Below are 15,159 nucleotides of genomic sequence, written 5' to 3'. Positions count from 1 at the left end.
TTTAGTATCAGGCCTGCTACAGAACCTGCTGCAGTACCATGAGTTCTCATGTGTTTAATATTGCTGTGTCCCTGGTTCTTGCCTCACTGTGCTGACTCTTGGTTAGCACACCTTGGGCACTTAGCAGGAATAAAACACTGACAGTAATCTGATAGTCTGCCGCTGCAAAAGAATACTGAAAGAAGTTAAAGGACTCTGGTGATAGTTTTTTGGTTCATTTTACATGATACTACATAACCAACTACAAACAAACATCCCCAAAAATCAGCTTCTAGATGCATTCCTTTTCTGTGGTTTAAATCCCTGCCCATACTGAACGTGGATGAGGAGGATAAGTGCAGACAACAGCCAGCAGATGCAGTCCAGGTGTCATTCTATGCAACTGAACCCAAGAAGCAGTAGCCCTCCAAGCACACAAGCCACCTAACCTCCTAATCACCCGGTTCTTGTCTATGTGATGATAAATCCTATTATTTTAGCCAATAATGACGCTTTAGAAGGAGCTGTGAGAACAGTAGATGAGATTTAACTCTTAATAGCTCCATAAATCTGTGAAGCATCTACTTAGAGAGTGGGTTAAGTGGAGGAGAGTGTGTCAGGGTGAAAGAACCAACCTCAGGGCAAAGGACTTTTACAGGAATTATTGCAATCATCTAACAGGCAAGACTGAGGGAAATGTTGTGGTGTCCAGCACAAACAGTAAGGGAGTAAAACTGGGATTCAGACCTGTGTTATATTACTGTATCACCCTCTGAACTGCTGCATGGACTTGGACTTGGGTGCAATGTGGCACTCATCTTCATTTTTCCTCAGCAAAATGGGATTATATTTATATCATGTATGAAGACTGCAAGATCACCAAGCAGTGGTTCAGTACCCATGTGGTTTATATACTTAGTCATGGCCATGATCAAAGTACAGGCATCTCAAACCCACAGCAGTGGCAAACTGCTTGCTAAAAAGGTTTTTTGGCTTTTAGGCTTTTTTTAAAAAAATAATTATTTATTATTATTATTATTATTATTGTTGTTGTTGTTGTGGATCTCTCTTGATTGTCTTTCTTCTACAGTCTGTATCAACATGCCTGAGCAAACATATCTGACTGTAACCATCCTATCGAATTACTAAATACATCTTTCTATCAATACAGACAGCTGCCATTTCAACTCTTTGTGTGTTTATTATTTTCCTCACATGCTTGCAGAGTAAGTGGTTGCTAAGATCTCCATGACACAGGAAGGTGATTGAAACATAAAGACAATGTGTCTCATCCAAAGTCTGTGTGTGAAGTTGGTAACAGGAAATCATACCTGGATCTCCTCAATTCCCTAGCTGAAGTATTAGACACTTTCTTTCCAAGCACAGATTACTTCTGTCTGGCAGCTGTTGGAGTAATACTGAAAGAGGAGCAGCTAGTTCCTGAGAAAACACTAAGCTGGAAGCTCACATCCATTTTCAGAGAAATCTCTCCAAGTGTTACCAGAATGAAGTCACATGTATCTTATGACTATTCAAATGGCCATTCATTGACAGCAAATTTCAGGTATACTTTTGGGGGATGATTAACTTACATGCCTCATTCTTATATGAGAAGAAAAGATAACTCAGTTTCATTTTATGGAAATGAGTTTTATATAATTGCAAAAATAATGCAGGATTTCTGAGGAAAATTTAGTGTCAAGTGTTTCCAACAATTTAGGATGTCTGATGGTGCACAATCACTGTAATTAATTACCATCATCTCAGAGAATTGGTTCTAATTAGCTGATGCCTTTCCACTAAGAATATATCTGAAACATCTTCATATTGCAAATGCATGCCAAATTTTTTACCCAAAAGCTCAAAGTTATCAACCAGTATACAGGATATTTTGGGGGGTGGGGAAGACATAATCTAGCTGAGCTTGCTGTTTAATTCATAGAAATAGCAGAAAGTAAGGCACTGGTTTGGGGACTTGGTGACATAACTGCAACCAAAATACAGTACTAAATAAGAGACAGGATGAGTGTAGGCTGCTGGCCTGGAATTCCGGGGAACTGATTTCATTTCTACTCTCTGTCATGCTCTTTGCGCACCATACCGCGCAGATAACATCTTGGTGCTCTGTTTCCCTGTCTGTAAAGCAAGGAAATAAGGGCTATTAAGATTTTAGGGTTTAGGGGTCAAGGAGAGTGTTACTTGGACATTATGATTCATGGCACAACTCATACTGGTGTGAAAGCTAATATCCCATCAAGACCTTGAGGAGGGTGATGTCATATGTCTTCTGGGATGCCCTCACATGGTTCATCACAGAGTCTTACTTTGGAATTGAAACTGGCCCATTTTTGCAGACTTTTCGATAAGGACAGATTGGAGGCATGTGCTGGTTAATTTTTGCAGGTTGTGTTCTGTGTGGAAATATTTCTTATGGTGAGAAACGGATTTTTTTCCCCTCTCTGTAGAAACACTTTGCACTGTAACAAGTGATTCCTTTAAATAATAAGAAAGATAGGCTATCTTACAACCCTTTTCAAATCTCACCACTTAAGAACTGCTATATTCACTGAACAACTTTCATTAGGATTGCTAAAGATAAACCCTCTGCTTCTTTGCATCCTCACAAAAGCTTTCAAAATTGTAGACTTATATCTGCAGGAAGCAACTATTATTAATATAGCAGCTGGATTTCTTTTAAAATAGGTTACTATGCAGCCATTTGCTTTGCTAATTATTAACAGAAATGCAGATGATATATCTACAGTGCTTTGGGATACTGAAAATTATCTAAAGGCCCTTTAAAAAACATTTTAGAAGAATAAACCATATCTGAAGAGTGAATTGAAACTGTAAAATAATATACATGGAAACCAGCTGCAGAAATTATTAGCTCACATTTCCCCCCAGCAGTTTTGCCTACAAATATATCTGATACAATGTAAGAAGTATTGCTTTGCAGTAACATCATAATTTTGCTGATGTCAGTTTCTGTTAAAGTATCCTAATAAGTAGTAACTGTTCTGATAAATAAATGCATGTGAAGAATAATTGGAATATAGATATCATACTAGAGGAATTCCGAGAAAGGTAATTCTCTCTCATGAATTATTTCAGTATTTGGTTTTATTCTCTTCTATGAAATTCTGCACACTCACACACATGTGCACAGCAGAGTTTCAGGCCCACTCCTGGGGCACTGCCGAAACATTACAGACCAGGGAATGCCCAGGTACTCAAATCAGCATCAGTCTACCTGCTGCAGATGGATAGAGAGATGAGCCAGAAAGAAAACAGGGGTGATTTTTACAACCTACTCAGTTTCTAAGAAGAACTTGATGATATCAAACTCTTCAGAAAAATAACTTGATTTTGAGAGATCAGCAAATTCTCACCAGAAACTGGGGTGCTGGTGTGTTTCTGACAACATAGCAGATATCTGTCATGTGTCTTGACAAAGGGAAGTAAGAAAATTTTTGGGAGAGTCAGTGAAGACGAAATATTAGAGAAAAAATACTACGGAATAATCAAAAGCAAAAGGAAAGGAGAAACAATGTCCAGAAATATCTAAGATAATGGTGCTGATGTACTTTCAGGGTAGTGTCCTCTGTTCCAGATGCTCTTCTCTTGTGGCTACCTCTTTTCTCAACCTGCTGTCAAATATGTACTCTCTGTATGACCTTCTCTCCCCCTCTCCGGTATAAGTCTTCTTTCTAAAGTGTTGGCTGTTTTTTTTTTTTCCCATCCTGCTTATTCGTTCTTTTTGCTTAGCAGTTTCTTCTTCCTGATACCAAATATCCTTGAATGATCATCATAATTTAGATTTTTCTGCAAATATTTTCACTGCTCCTTGTTGAACACCTTTCCTTTGCACTTTGGATACCCTTCCAAACAAGTTCACAAACTCACAGTCCCCCTGCCTCCTGCCCCCACCTTGCCTACAGGTCCACCTTTACTATTCTGCAAGATAGCAATGGCAAGGCAGTGGGCTAGTAAGGGCTGACATTTACTTTTTCAGATAAATTTGAAACACTTGACAATGAAATTATTCACAGAGGGTCTTATGTCAGTGGGCCTCTGGAGCATTTCCAGGGGTTCTGTTAACGAAGAGACTAGTTTGGGATAAGTTTAGGTTATGGAGGTCATTCTTTCCTTCTACTTTTCTAAGAAAAATTAAATACAGTTGTGCCAACATATTATTCATGCTTTCTGTAGCCTTTTAATGTTTATTAGTGACCTTTGGGGGTTAATTAATGCCAGGACATTTCACCCATGAACTGTTTTCTAATTCAGTCTGCTGAATGTAAGTAACCATAAATAATTATAAATCAATTACTGAGTCTATTCTACACTTCACCAACCAAAAAAATCATAACAAAGTATTTTTGAAGGTGATGGAGAAAAATGAACTGCTTCCGTAAGGCTAGGCATTTGTGCTTCAATTTATCTTTTCCTTCACAAAAACACTATTTGAAATACATTTTGCTAAATATGCAAACTACTTTTGTAGAAGAAATCAATTATATTCTTAAGTTTAAATCTTCCCTTTTTTCAGCCATGCTCTAATGTATCACTGTACCTCAGAAATGTACCCTGGGGAAAATGCTTCTATTCTTCACTAAAAATCCATGAATAACATTATGTAGAAATTAATTTATGATAAATGATTTAAAATCTTAACCTAGAATGGTGTCTTATTCAAATGTCATCAGAAAATGGCACCTCACCCGCAGAAAGGAGTCAAGGGATCCATTCTCCATGTATTCAACTACAATCATTACTGGTCTGCCTGCAAAACAGCAAAGAAACACATTAGGATTATAGACATATTATGGGGCTTTTAGAATTCCAGCTGCTATGTGCAGATTATTCACAGTAGTTAAATATGTTACGTATTTTTAAAATCCTCATTTATATCACAAACACAATTCCCTGCGTGATTCTCAAAAAAATTATTTTCTATCTTTTTTTTGGGTACTGCGTTAGCTGAATGTGCATCGTTCACTCTGGTGTATTCCCCCCTTAAAAAGGATGAAAGAAGAGCCTGCTATTTCCAAACAGCAACACTTGCTGTGTAGCATTCTGGAATATATTTGAGGAAAAAAAAAATAATTCATAAACCATGTCCAAGAGATTACAAACTCTGTGCCATAATCTTCCTCTCAAAGAAAAATATCTTAACGATTTAAGGGCATACAGATAGACAGATAGAAGGGGATATCAAAAAAAAAAGCTCTCCTAGATTGGATGTGCATATTAGGTGTGTATAATCCAGCAAAACTCTGAATTCATATGTTTGTACATACATAATATATATACAATGTTACTCAAAGCTTTGATCAACTAGCACAGTTTCCCTGTATGGTTCCAGGGTGGGCTTATATCCAAACTCAGGTAAAATAACATGTTACATTTATTTCTAAAAAAAATATCCAAATCTGAAGCTAAAGTTTTAAAATGGGTATTTAACTAAATACCATTACACTGTTGATGCCCAGGAATAAACTACCACTCTAGAACTGCTTGACAGGAGAGGCCCAATTATCATGCTAATCAGGCTACACAGCAAGAAGTTTTTTAGAACTGTTAATATTACAAAGGAGCCTTTCTAATATATGCAAAACTAGGGTAATGAATAAGTATGTTAGTAAGATTGTGAAGGCAGTAAAAAGTCTTAAAATGGCAAACTTTTCGTTCCCTGAGAATGCCTGTCTCTTCTGGGGTTTGTGGGAAACCTGGGGTGTGCCAAGTAGTGACACCACAAGTCCGCCCATTTCGCTTTCTCCATACAAATCCAAAGGAAGCTTTTTTCATTACTTTTTTTTTCTCTGCCCCTCAAATTATGTTTGTTTGGGATGAGAAACAGTGTTCAGCATGAGAAAGCACAGAAGGGCGTTATGATTGTTCCAGCATAATTGTCCATTTCTGTACATGCTAACTTTCTGTCCAGTTTGGCTAATGGTGGAAGTGTTTATTAAACTGTCTACAATATACAGTGAGCCACAACCAGGTATTTCTCCTCAGCTGCTGCAGCTAATGTTGAATTTAAAAAAGCAAATGAGCCGCCTCTCTGTTCATCCTAAAATGTCGACCTGGAGTTCTAGGTACCGTGGTGATGCTCATTCATGTAGCTTAGTCTAGTCTTTCTGGAGTTCCTCACAATATTCTATGATTTCTTCTAATAAAACTTGGGGTTCTGTCTTTATTGACCCTCATGTTTAGGTCACAGAATCACACAATCATCTAGGTTGGAAAAGACCTTGAAGATCATCTAGTCCAACCATTAACCTAGCACTGACCGTTAAATGGTCCTCAATGAATAAAACAGTGCTTCATAATGTTGGCACAGTAGTACATTTTCTTCTGTGTGAAAATTCTCAAATGCCTTAATAGTCTTTTTGGATAGCCTTTTTGAAGTGTGAAGAATTACCAGCTTCTTTTTTTGGTCTCAGCTGCAGATGTGCATCTGCCACCAAATCAATTTATATTCATCTGCATCCATTGTTTATACCCTGGTTTTGCATTATAAGCTTAAACAACACGTCACTTCTAAGCTCTTCGAGATCACAGCATTTTAAAAATTGTTTTCTTTAGTTCAACTTGCTAATGATGACTACTTGTATAGCCTAGTCTCTTTAGTTTCAAGTACATGAATGACCTAGATTCCCTTACCTTTACCATTTGCTTACTGTCACGGGGCTGACATGTCCATGGGATAGGAATATTCTATAATCTAGAGAAGTAAACAAATGGCAGACTGATGCTAGATTATCTTACTATATGCAAAACTCTCTCAAGCGAGTAGTAATTTCTTAATTGTTGCAGACAACAGCCTCCTGCAATAAATAGGGATCTAAAACTGGCTTTCAGATAGTATATTTGGTCAGGCATAAGTTACTGAGAAATTTCTCTTTCTGGGTAAATAAACAACTAAAACACCTTTATGGAAGATCTGCATTTGAAGGGAATGAAAGATGGAGCTGTTGAGCTTCATAACAATGCCCCTAGTTTACTGTCAAGTAATCCTTTGGCACCCTACACTTTATGGAAGCTATTTTGTAAGGTTCTCTAGAGGTTCCTAGGCTCTCATTGCATCTTTTATGCTCCTTAAATTAATATCCTTCAATGCAAATTATTTTCACACTTATTTTGTAAAACCAATTTTTAATTTTTCTACATTCTCTCACAAAGCATTTCAGTATTCAGAAATTTTGGTGAACAATAAATTTACTCACTTAGGCTGTACCACTGTACATCTGTCTGCACCATTCAACATCCTACCTAAATCTCAAATGAACTTGATTCAGGATTGTGTCAAGACACCACAAAAATGAACCCAGCTCCATCGCTTCATTATCTTAAGCAAAAATCTTAAATTTTGGATCCTAACTCTAACTTCTCAATAATCTTCTTTTAGTATGCCAGCACTTGATAAAAGCCATCCTATTTTGGCTGTAAGTTTAATGTATCACTACAGATATTTACATATTGTGACAGGCAATACAGTGAGACTTTTAGTCAGCATAGTATTTGTCTTTGTAGTATCTGTAGATCAAAATTGTTTCAGCTATTGTTTCGGCTGCTTGAAGACACAGTAAAAAACTCTGCTACACAGCAGATTCCAGTGGGTACATTTACCACCAAAGTGGTAACACACAGGTTCTATTCCCAGTAAACAATTATTTTCCAATAATTTTATAGGTTTGCAAGTTTCATGCAAAGTTCTCTAAACATTTTATAAATGTAAGAACATCCAGTGTCAGGAAACATAAGGTAGGACACATCTTGATTTCAAAGGTGCGGCAGGAAAAATGGGTTCAGAAAATCAAGTGGTCCTCTCCATCTAGTCAATATAGTATACCCAACCAGGCTGTGTTTGGTTATCAATACACAATGTTGTATTTTCTTCCCTAGATCAGGACCCTGTAGAGGCACTTGAGTGATTCCATCATGCATTTGCATTGTGTGAACAGACTCTCCAGTTCACAAATGGTTGCAGGAATGGGACTAGCGGTTGTCTCTGGAGAGGCTGGCCGAGACATGAGGATGAGCAGCTGACTTTGGCAGATCCAGGGGTACAATCCAACACTGGCATCTCAGTTCAGTCCCAAGGGCAGGCAGTGGGACAGACTGGACTGCAATCTGGAATGACTAATTTCCAAAGGCTGACAGCCAGCCCAGAGCTTTTGTAGAATAAAGTTCTTGATAAGACAAAAGTCTATGGATGACATTAGTTGATGTTAGTTTCATTTTAGCTGCAAAGAGCAGATGTTATTCCTTATACTGTGGCACAATTTGAGTCCAGAAAAGATTAAGGTCTGTGCTGAACCCTTTACAAACACAGAATACTGCTTTTGCTTTAAGGAGGACTACAAGATTGACTTTGAAAAATAATTCTGGGAGATTTCTAAACTAGCATAATGTTTGCCTCTAGACAGAGAAAAAAGACTATTACTTTTATTATGAAAATCCATGTTGCTGTCACAGTACTGAGAAAGATGCATTCTTCATCCTCAAAGCGAGGCCAGGAATGAATAAATGGCAGGGGGCCAGAGAAGTCTCTGAGACAGAGAAGCAATCTTTGATTATTTTATCACGGGGTAAGCTAATGCAATTCTGGAAGGCACTGAATTATTTTTCTGTATTTATGATTGCTTAGACATACAAAACACGGACATCTTTAGTTGAAGCAACAGGTTTAGGGACAGACAGCAGTGGGAGGCGATACATATGGAAGTCGGGAAAGCACTCAGGGCTCAGAAGGACGGCAGAGGCTGCAGCACAAAGCCAGCCATGCCAGCGCTGTGTGAGCCTGCTGCGTGAGCACCTGTGGGAGCTCATACGCAGTCCCAGGGAACTCCGCACAGGCAAGACAGCGTGCACCAGGAGGCACTCCTGTGACTGATCATGAGTCCCTTCTTTGGCACGGGTGCACATCACAAGACGCCCAAACTCTAATTTGAAGACTTGATCAATTCAGGTGAATGTTCTCACAGATACAAGCATAGGCACTGGAGAAGTATCTGAAGAAGAACGAGGTTAATTTTACAGTCAAGATCCACGTAGGAGAAGGCATGGAAAAAGGACACTGCAAAAAGTGTCAGCTTGGGCTGAGGACTTGGAACAAAAGAAAGAAGTTAAAAGCAGCTAGGAGCTAAGAACTGCAGATGCTGCTGGAGGAGAGCACATGACTTCATGTTTAAACTGGTGGAGGACAAAATATAAAAAGGTTTGAAGATGGATTCAATGATCAAATCAGTCAAACAAACAAATTCTTGCAGCAGTTTTAGATACCTAGCAGTGCTGGAGTAGGGAGTACTGTGAGAAAATAGACTTTTAAATTAGAGGAATATACAGTGTTCTGAGGCTATAAATTTTAACCCCGAATATGGATTTTGCACACTATGTATATCATACTTAGCAATTGCAGCACCTTAGTGTAACAAATTTATCATTTTACTATATACTTAAGGTAACAACATGAAATTATAATCTTATTTATACATGACATATACTGATACCATAGTCACATTCACTGTTTTCATACCTTCTGTGAAATTATAAATATTCCCTGGCCTGACACGAGTGTGGGATATTAGCTAAAGCAGCTTCCCCTCCTCGCACATGAAGTAACTCTGGCAGATCCATTTCAGACTCCCACCATCTCAGAAAGTCAGACTGAACATGCAAGAGCAGTATCAGCTCTTGGCATGATGCAGAAAAATGACATTAATTTAATTTCTCAGATCTTAGATGAATCTGTAGAAAGTGCGGGGGTTATTCATTGCTTTGATGTAACTACTACCTTGTGACAAGAGGCTGCCTGACTGGTTTTGACAAGGTGAGTTTTCTTCCCTAAGAAAGTTCTTCACTGGAATTCTCCTACCCAGCTGTACTGCTATGTCATTCAGATAAAAACAGCATACATGACAAACAATCTGCACTGATGTCATGCCATCCCAGAATATGTTACAATTTTGTATTTTCCATTGACCAATCTGCTTGACTTCTTTTTAAAATAAGAATAAATGCACAAAAGAAAAAAGCCATACACTGCAGAATAATGTTAAATACCAATTATATTTAAAACTCACATTGTATATATTTTTAGTTCTCTTTCTACTTTTTTTCCCACAACACAAGATTTCGATAGTGTGTAATTTAATTGAGTGGTAGAGTGATGAATAAGGCGGAGCATTTGAAGTGTCATATCAATGACAAAATATTCAGCTTGTTGTCTCCTGTTGTCATTTTAAATAACGCAGCAAAGCCCACTTTAATGAATTTTTTATATAAGATTAATCCTTCAAAAAGAATACAGTTAGTACATGTTCATTTCTACAGTCTTTACTCAGAATGAAGTCTTGAATACCCATTATTGGAATAGATCTGTTTACATAAACACAGGATACTTCTTCTACTTTAAACAGCAAAGATTTGACTTTGTTTTCTAGTTCGTTTAGAAAATATTGCTCCATCACTTTCGCACATCACAGTTCATGTTCAGAAAATCATCTCCTTATCAGGCATTTTGTCATTCCAAAGCCATGTTCTGCTTTTGGTTCCCCACTAACTTACCTCCTGCCAAAGTTAAAGAGATAAGACTAACAGAGCAAAACGTACAGGCACTCCCTGAGGTAGCACTGGGCATTTTCCTGTATCTATATACCACTTCTCATTAGTTAAGTTAGTTTAGTCATGGGAAGATACCTTCCAAAATCAGTTCATAAAAATACAAAATACATGAATGAGCATAAGTTACTGTCTATTTTTCACTAAACTATGGCCATATAACTGTCACTGCTAGCTGAAGATTTATTATATCAATCCAATCTGAAAATACTGTACTCTGAGCTGTTTTTCTGTAATTTTATATTAAATACTTTTCCATTCACTACCCTGTAACCCACTGTCAAGAATTTATGCCTGTTGGTATGTTTTGGAAGTCAGGAAAAGTCTGTATGCACACTTCTACTTTCTCAAATCCTCTGGCCCTCCCCTCCTGCAGCAACAAGCACTGCAAACAGTTCTCCTGGTTTCTCACATGACAAAGGTGCTTTGGACAAAAGAAGCTTTAGCAGTCTCCAGCATGGTGCTTCTGCAACCCCTAATTCACATAAATCCTCCAGGAAAGAAAAGTGGAACTGTAAAGAGAAAGGAGTTGTGCTGTTTTCATGATTGGTTTTCTTATACTTGTCTTTCTGTGAGCAAAACAAATGGAATGCAGTAGAGGGTAAAATCAGAATAAAGAGTTGTTTGTCAGTACTTGGAGGTTGGGTAAGTGAGGGAGAAATAGTGGGTAAAATTAAACCATAGAAATACAGTAACTGGCACAAATTTTGATTTTTTTTTGGTCTTCATTTATTATCAGACATGTATCTTTGAAAAAAAAATAATGTGAATTTCTTCAAGTTTCCATTCATTGGGCTGGTTATCTGTATTATCTCGTTCTACATATTGATTAGCATTACAAATACAATATGGGTGAAGAAAGTTCTGTTTTATTCCTGCTGCTTATGTTTACATGAATATGATAAGCAGAAATAAAAAAGAAATATCTCCATCATTAGGGTGAGATGGTTTATTAGAATTCAGAAGTACACATGGAGGGGAACAAAAGCTGGTGTGTTTGTAGACCAGTTCTGAAAGCTGCCGGATGAACTATGCTAAGTACATCTAATGCATCTCATTTGATAGCCTTATATTATTTCTCAAATACTAACCTATAAGCAGATAAATCCATGCCATTGAATGGTGAAAAGAGAAGATGAGGTGAAGTGACTTGGCCAAGGTATCACAAAAAACAAGTCCTCAGCCTGTCTGAATCACTGCATCTGCAAAAATTGTGCACAAAGAGGGCTTCGCATTGTCTTCATGTTCCCCTGATCCTTAGAGGGCAGTGTGCAGCCTGAGCCTTTGGGATAAATTGATGCACCTTAAAAAATAATCTGAATCATTCCAGTTATCCAACAACTTCTGCAGCTCATTACAACAGCTGATGTTTGCATCAGAATCTTGGGTCATGAACCCTAGAACCATTCTGTCATCTCCATGCCTTATAAGGACCACCTTATACTGACTTGAAAGAGGTTTTAAGAGATAACAAAATCACAAGTCAGAACAATGAACAGAGCTCAAGGATTGCATCCTGTTGGCCACCCTATCTCAAATACCAGGTTATATCATACCATTTTAAACCAAGAAATCCCAGCATTAAAGGCAGCCTTTTTCAGAGTCTAAGTAGGAGGAAGAATGTAGACTAGTTTCTTTTCAAGAATAAGTAATTTGTTAATGACCAGCCACAAAAAATTTGGCTGCTCAGTTTTAACTTAATTATGTTCGGGTGAAAGAAAAAAAAGAAGTTTTTTATAGAACTAATTCTGGCATAATATTTATATTGCTTGAAATTTGATTTAGAATCCTAAAGATTCAAGCATTTTCACTTTAGCAATGAAGCAAAGAACAATACCCCCCCCCCCCCCCCAATAAATAACGGATTCTGTTCAGATTCAGTTTAAGAGAGATTCTTCTGCTCTGTTAGATTAACCAAAACAATTCACCTCAGATTTTTAGAACTGAATTTCAGCATATTTCACTTAATCTAATGACATTTCACCCTTAAGTTTCATTTATTTTCAATACTCATACCACTCTAGATACTCTTGTGGAAAGAGCAAGGGATGTTCTTTGGTTCAAAATTAGTCCACAGAGTCTGACTGCATCAAAGATCACTTGCCCTTTTGACCCCAGAACATGTAAAAGAATTTAAACAAAATTAAGCCTGTGTATCAGGGGCTTCTGCACTTCATCAATATTCAGTATGCCATGATACATAACAGGTACTTATGGGACATAAGAAACAAAGCTTATTTAATCTCTATCGTGAATTTATCCATTATCATAGGTGCATTATATTTAGAAGCTGTAAGCTTCAGCAGAAATTAGAAAATGAGCAGAATAAAAAAAATTGCATACATAAGGTTACAGTAAAACACATTTTTGTGCTTTCATAAGTATAATGACATGGTTAAGGTATTATTTCAATCCTATTCTGAAACGTCAGGGAGGTTTTTGATTATTCATGACTATGCCTGATTGTGATCTTTATAAGATTCTGACATGTCCTGCACTTTATAATACCCTTTATGTATTTTTTCCATTTACTATATAAACAAACATGTTTTGCTCCTATTTCCCTTTGGTGTACATAAACTTTAAACTTCTAAGCTATACAAAACTGATGAGCCACCTTCATGTTTATGAATATATTGCTGTTTTCTATACATGAGAAAGGTATAATTTCTCATTTCAAGAAGCTGTGAAGGCCACATATCAATACTCCTGAAGTTTCTGGAATCCACAAAGGAAGCTTTGGTTGTAACACGTGTGAGCTCCTAAATCCAAAATTAAGAAAACAAAACACCATGAGTCAGGGCTCCAACAAATAAATGAGGCACTGGACCTAACATTGTGACATTTTTGTTATCTTGTGGTTTTTTTTTCTTATTCCTCTTTGAGGTTATATACCTTCAAGACATGAAGGCACACATTCTCAAGCTTCTCCTTTCAACTCTGATTTTGATTATGGACAAAAGCCAAGAGTTACGATGAAGATGGGCCAAGCAGCAAACTTTAGATGCAAAGTTTCTAGACAAGAATATATACCTCGAAGAATTATGAAAAATATGTAAACTCATTGATACATGAAGAAGAAAACCAAAAGTGTTCATCTTGCATAACTTAACTCGCATAACTCCCATAGCATCTCCATAGCTAGCAATATCTAGATTTTTTTCTGAGAAAGAAAAAGGCATTTCAAGGCAAGGAGTAAAATTTTCATAACTATGAGTCACAAACAGGTCATATGAGTCAGTCCAAAATTATCTAGTCTTCACCAACTGTATAAGGCACCTAAACAAGCTGTAAAATACCAGTTTGTAAAATCCATAGTTACGTTCATTATTTCCCATACACAGTATTTGGGCCTGGGAATGGTACTTCAGCAAGTTGATTTGGTAAAGGTACATTGGCTTCCTACCTAAAACAGACCAAAAACCCTAAACATTACTCAAGTTAACTATTCCCTCCCTCTCCTACATCACAAAAAATCAAACAATTCTGAATCTGCTTTCATATTCAATGCTTTAGTATTAGGCTAAAAAGGGAGTTCAGAATTTTTATTTCCCTTCATCTTGAAACAAAGAATAACTGTGTGTAGCTTATTTACAAATACATTTATGTGTGTATCCACCAGACTTCTCCAGCTCCCCCTTTCCTATCTTTCTGCGCCTGTTAGTAATGAACAGTAAGCTGCTTCAATTCACACGCTTGTTAGAATAAATTACCACATTTTCTGTAGTCAGACTTTTAAAAATATGCACTAGAGGTGCATATTATGTAAAAATGACCACACATGCCAACAAGCTTTTCTGAACATCTAGGGCTAAATGTTTGAAATTGTTTACAATGACCATCTGAGCATGAAATGAGCTATTTAGCAAGGGTGGAGAATGAAGACCTCCTCTTATCACATCCTACACTCAGAGCTTAATCCCAACTCTATAGATCAAGCTAAACCCTAATGGACCAGTACAAAAAAAAGTTCTTCTTCCTATTCATGTTACTTTCTGCTCATCCATATTTTGGTTCTGAAGTATCTTCTGCTTGCCTAATGGAAAAGTCCATATACATTTGAACTTATCAGAAAATACATGCAATTATGTATTAGTTGTAGGGTTTATAGGCTAGATATGCCAGTGAAATAGCACTGAGGCTGAAAAGAAGAAACTGGAAGAGCCATTTGGCTCAGATATCCTAGAAAATGCATATGCAATAAAAGAATCAATTTGTTAGTCACCGAGAAAGAATTAGCAATTTTCATTTAACAACAAATAGCAGTTTAGATGCTGGAATCCAGAGCAGGGAAAAACACATTAACTGAAAAAAAACAGAAGCTACTTTTCTCATTATTGGAGTATCATAATTATAGTTCAGTTTCACTATGAAGAATTGCTCCTTGATGGTTCTTGTTGAGTAATTTTGTTCAATAAGGGTCTGTCAATACAATTTGCTTTCAATTGTCAGTTTATACAATATCAAGAATAATGGGCTCACTCAGGTGCACTTGGAAATTGTAATAAAATATTAAATTGGGGGAAAAGAAAACTGATAATCATCTGGTTT

The 15,159-nt window shown here is 37.1% G+C and overlaps 1 protein-coding gene across 6 annotated transcripts in view; it reads right to left on the bottom strand.

The window, feature by feature from the left end:
* The window catches only part of LOC141957722 (ephrin type-A receptor 6), a 529,737-nt gene that overhangs the window by 67,999 nt on the left and 446,579 nt on the right, over window positions 1–15,159 (bottom strand). For all 6 annotated transcript variants that reach the window (XM_074899660.1, XM_074899687.1, XM_074899670.1 and 3 more), the window contains one exon: window positions 4,704–4,765. In XM_074899660.1, coding sequence (XP_074755761.1) covers window positions 4,704–4,765 — 62 coding nt within the window. The remainder of the gene's footprint in view (window positions 1–4,703; window positions 4,766–15,159) is intronic.

This window comes from Athene noctua, chromosome 1, assembly GCF_965140245.1.
Source record: "Athene noctua chromosome 1, bAthNoc1.hap1.1, whole genome shotgun sequence".
NCBI lineage: Eukaryota > Metazoa > Chordata > Aves > Strigiformes > Strigidae > Athene > Athene noctua.
Note: the sequence above shows the minus strand (reverse complement) of the source record. Positions and strands in the feature narration are given on the sequence as shown.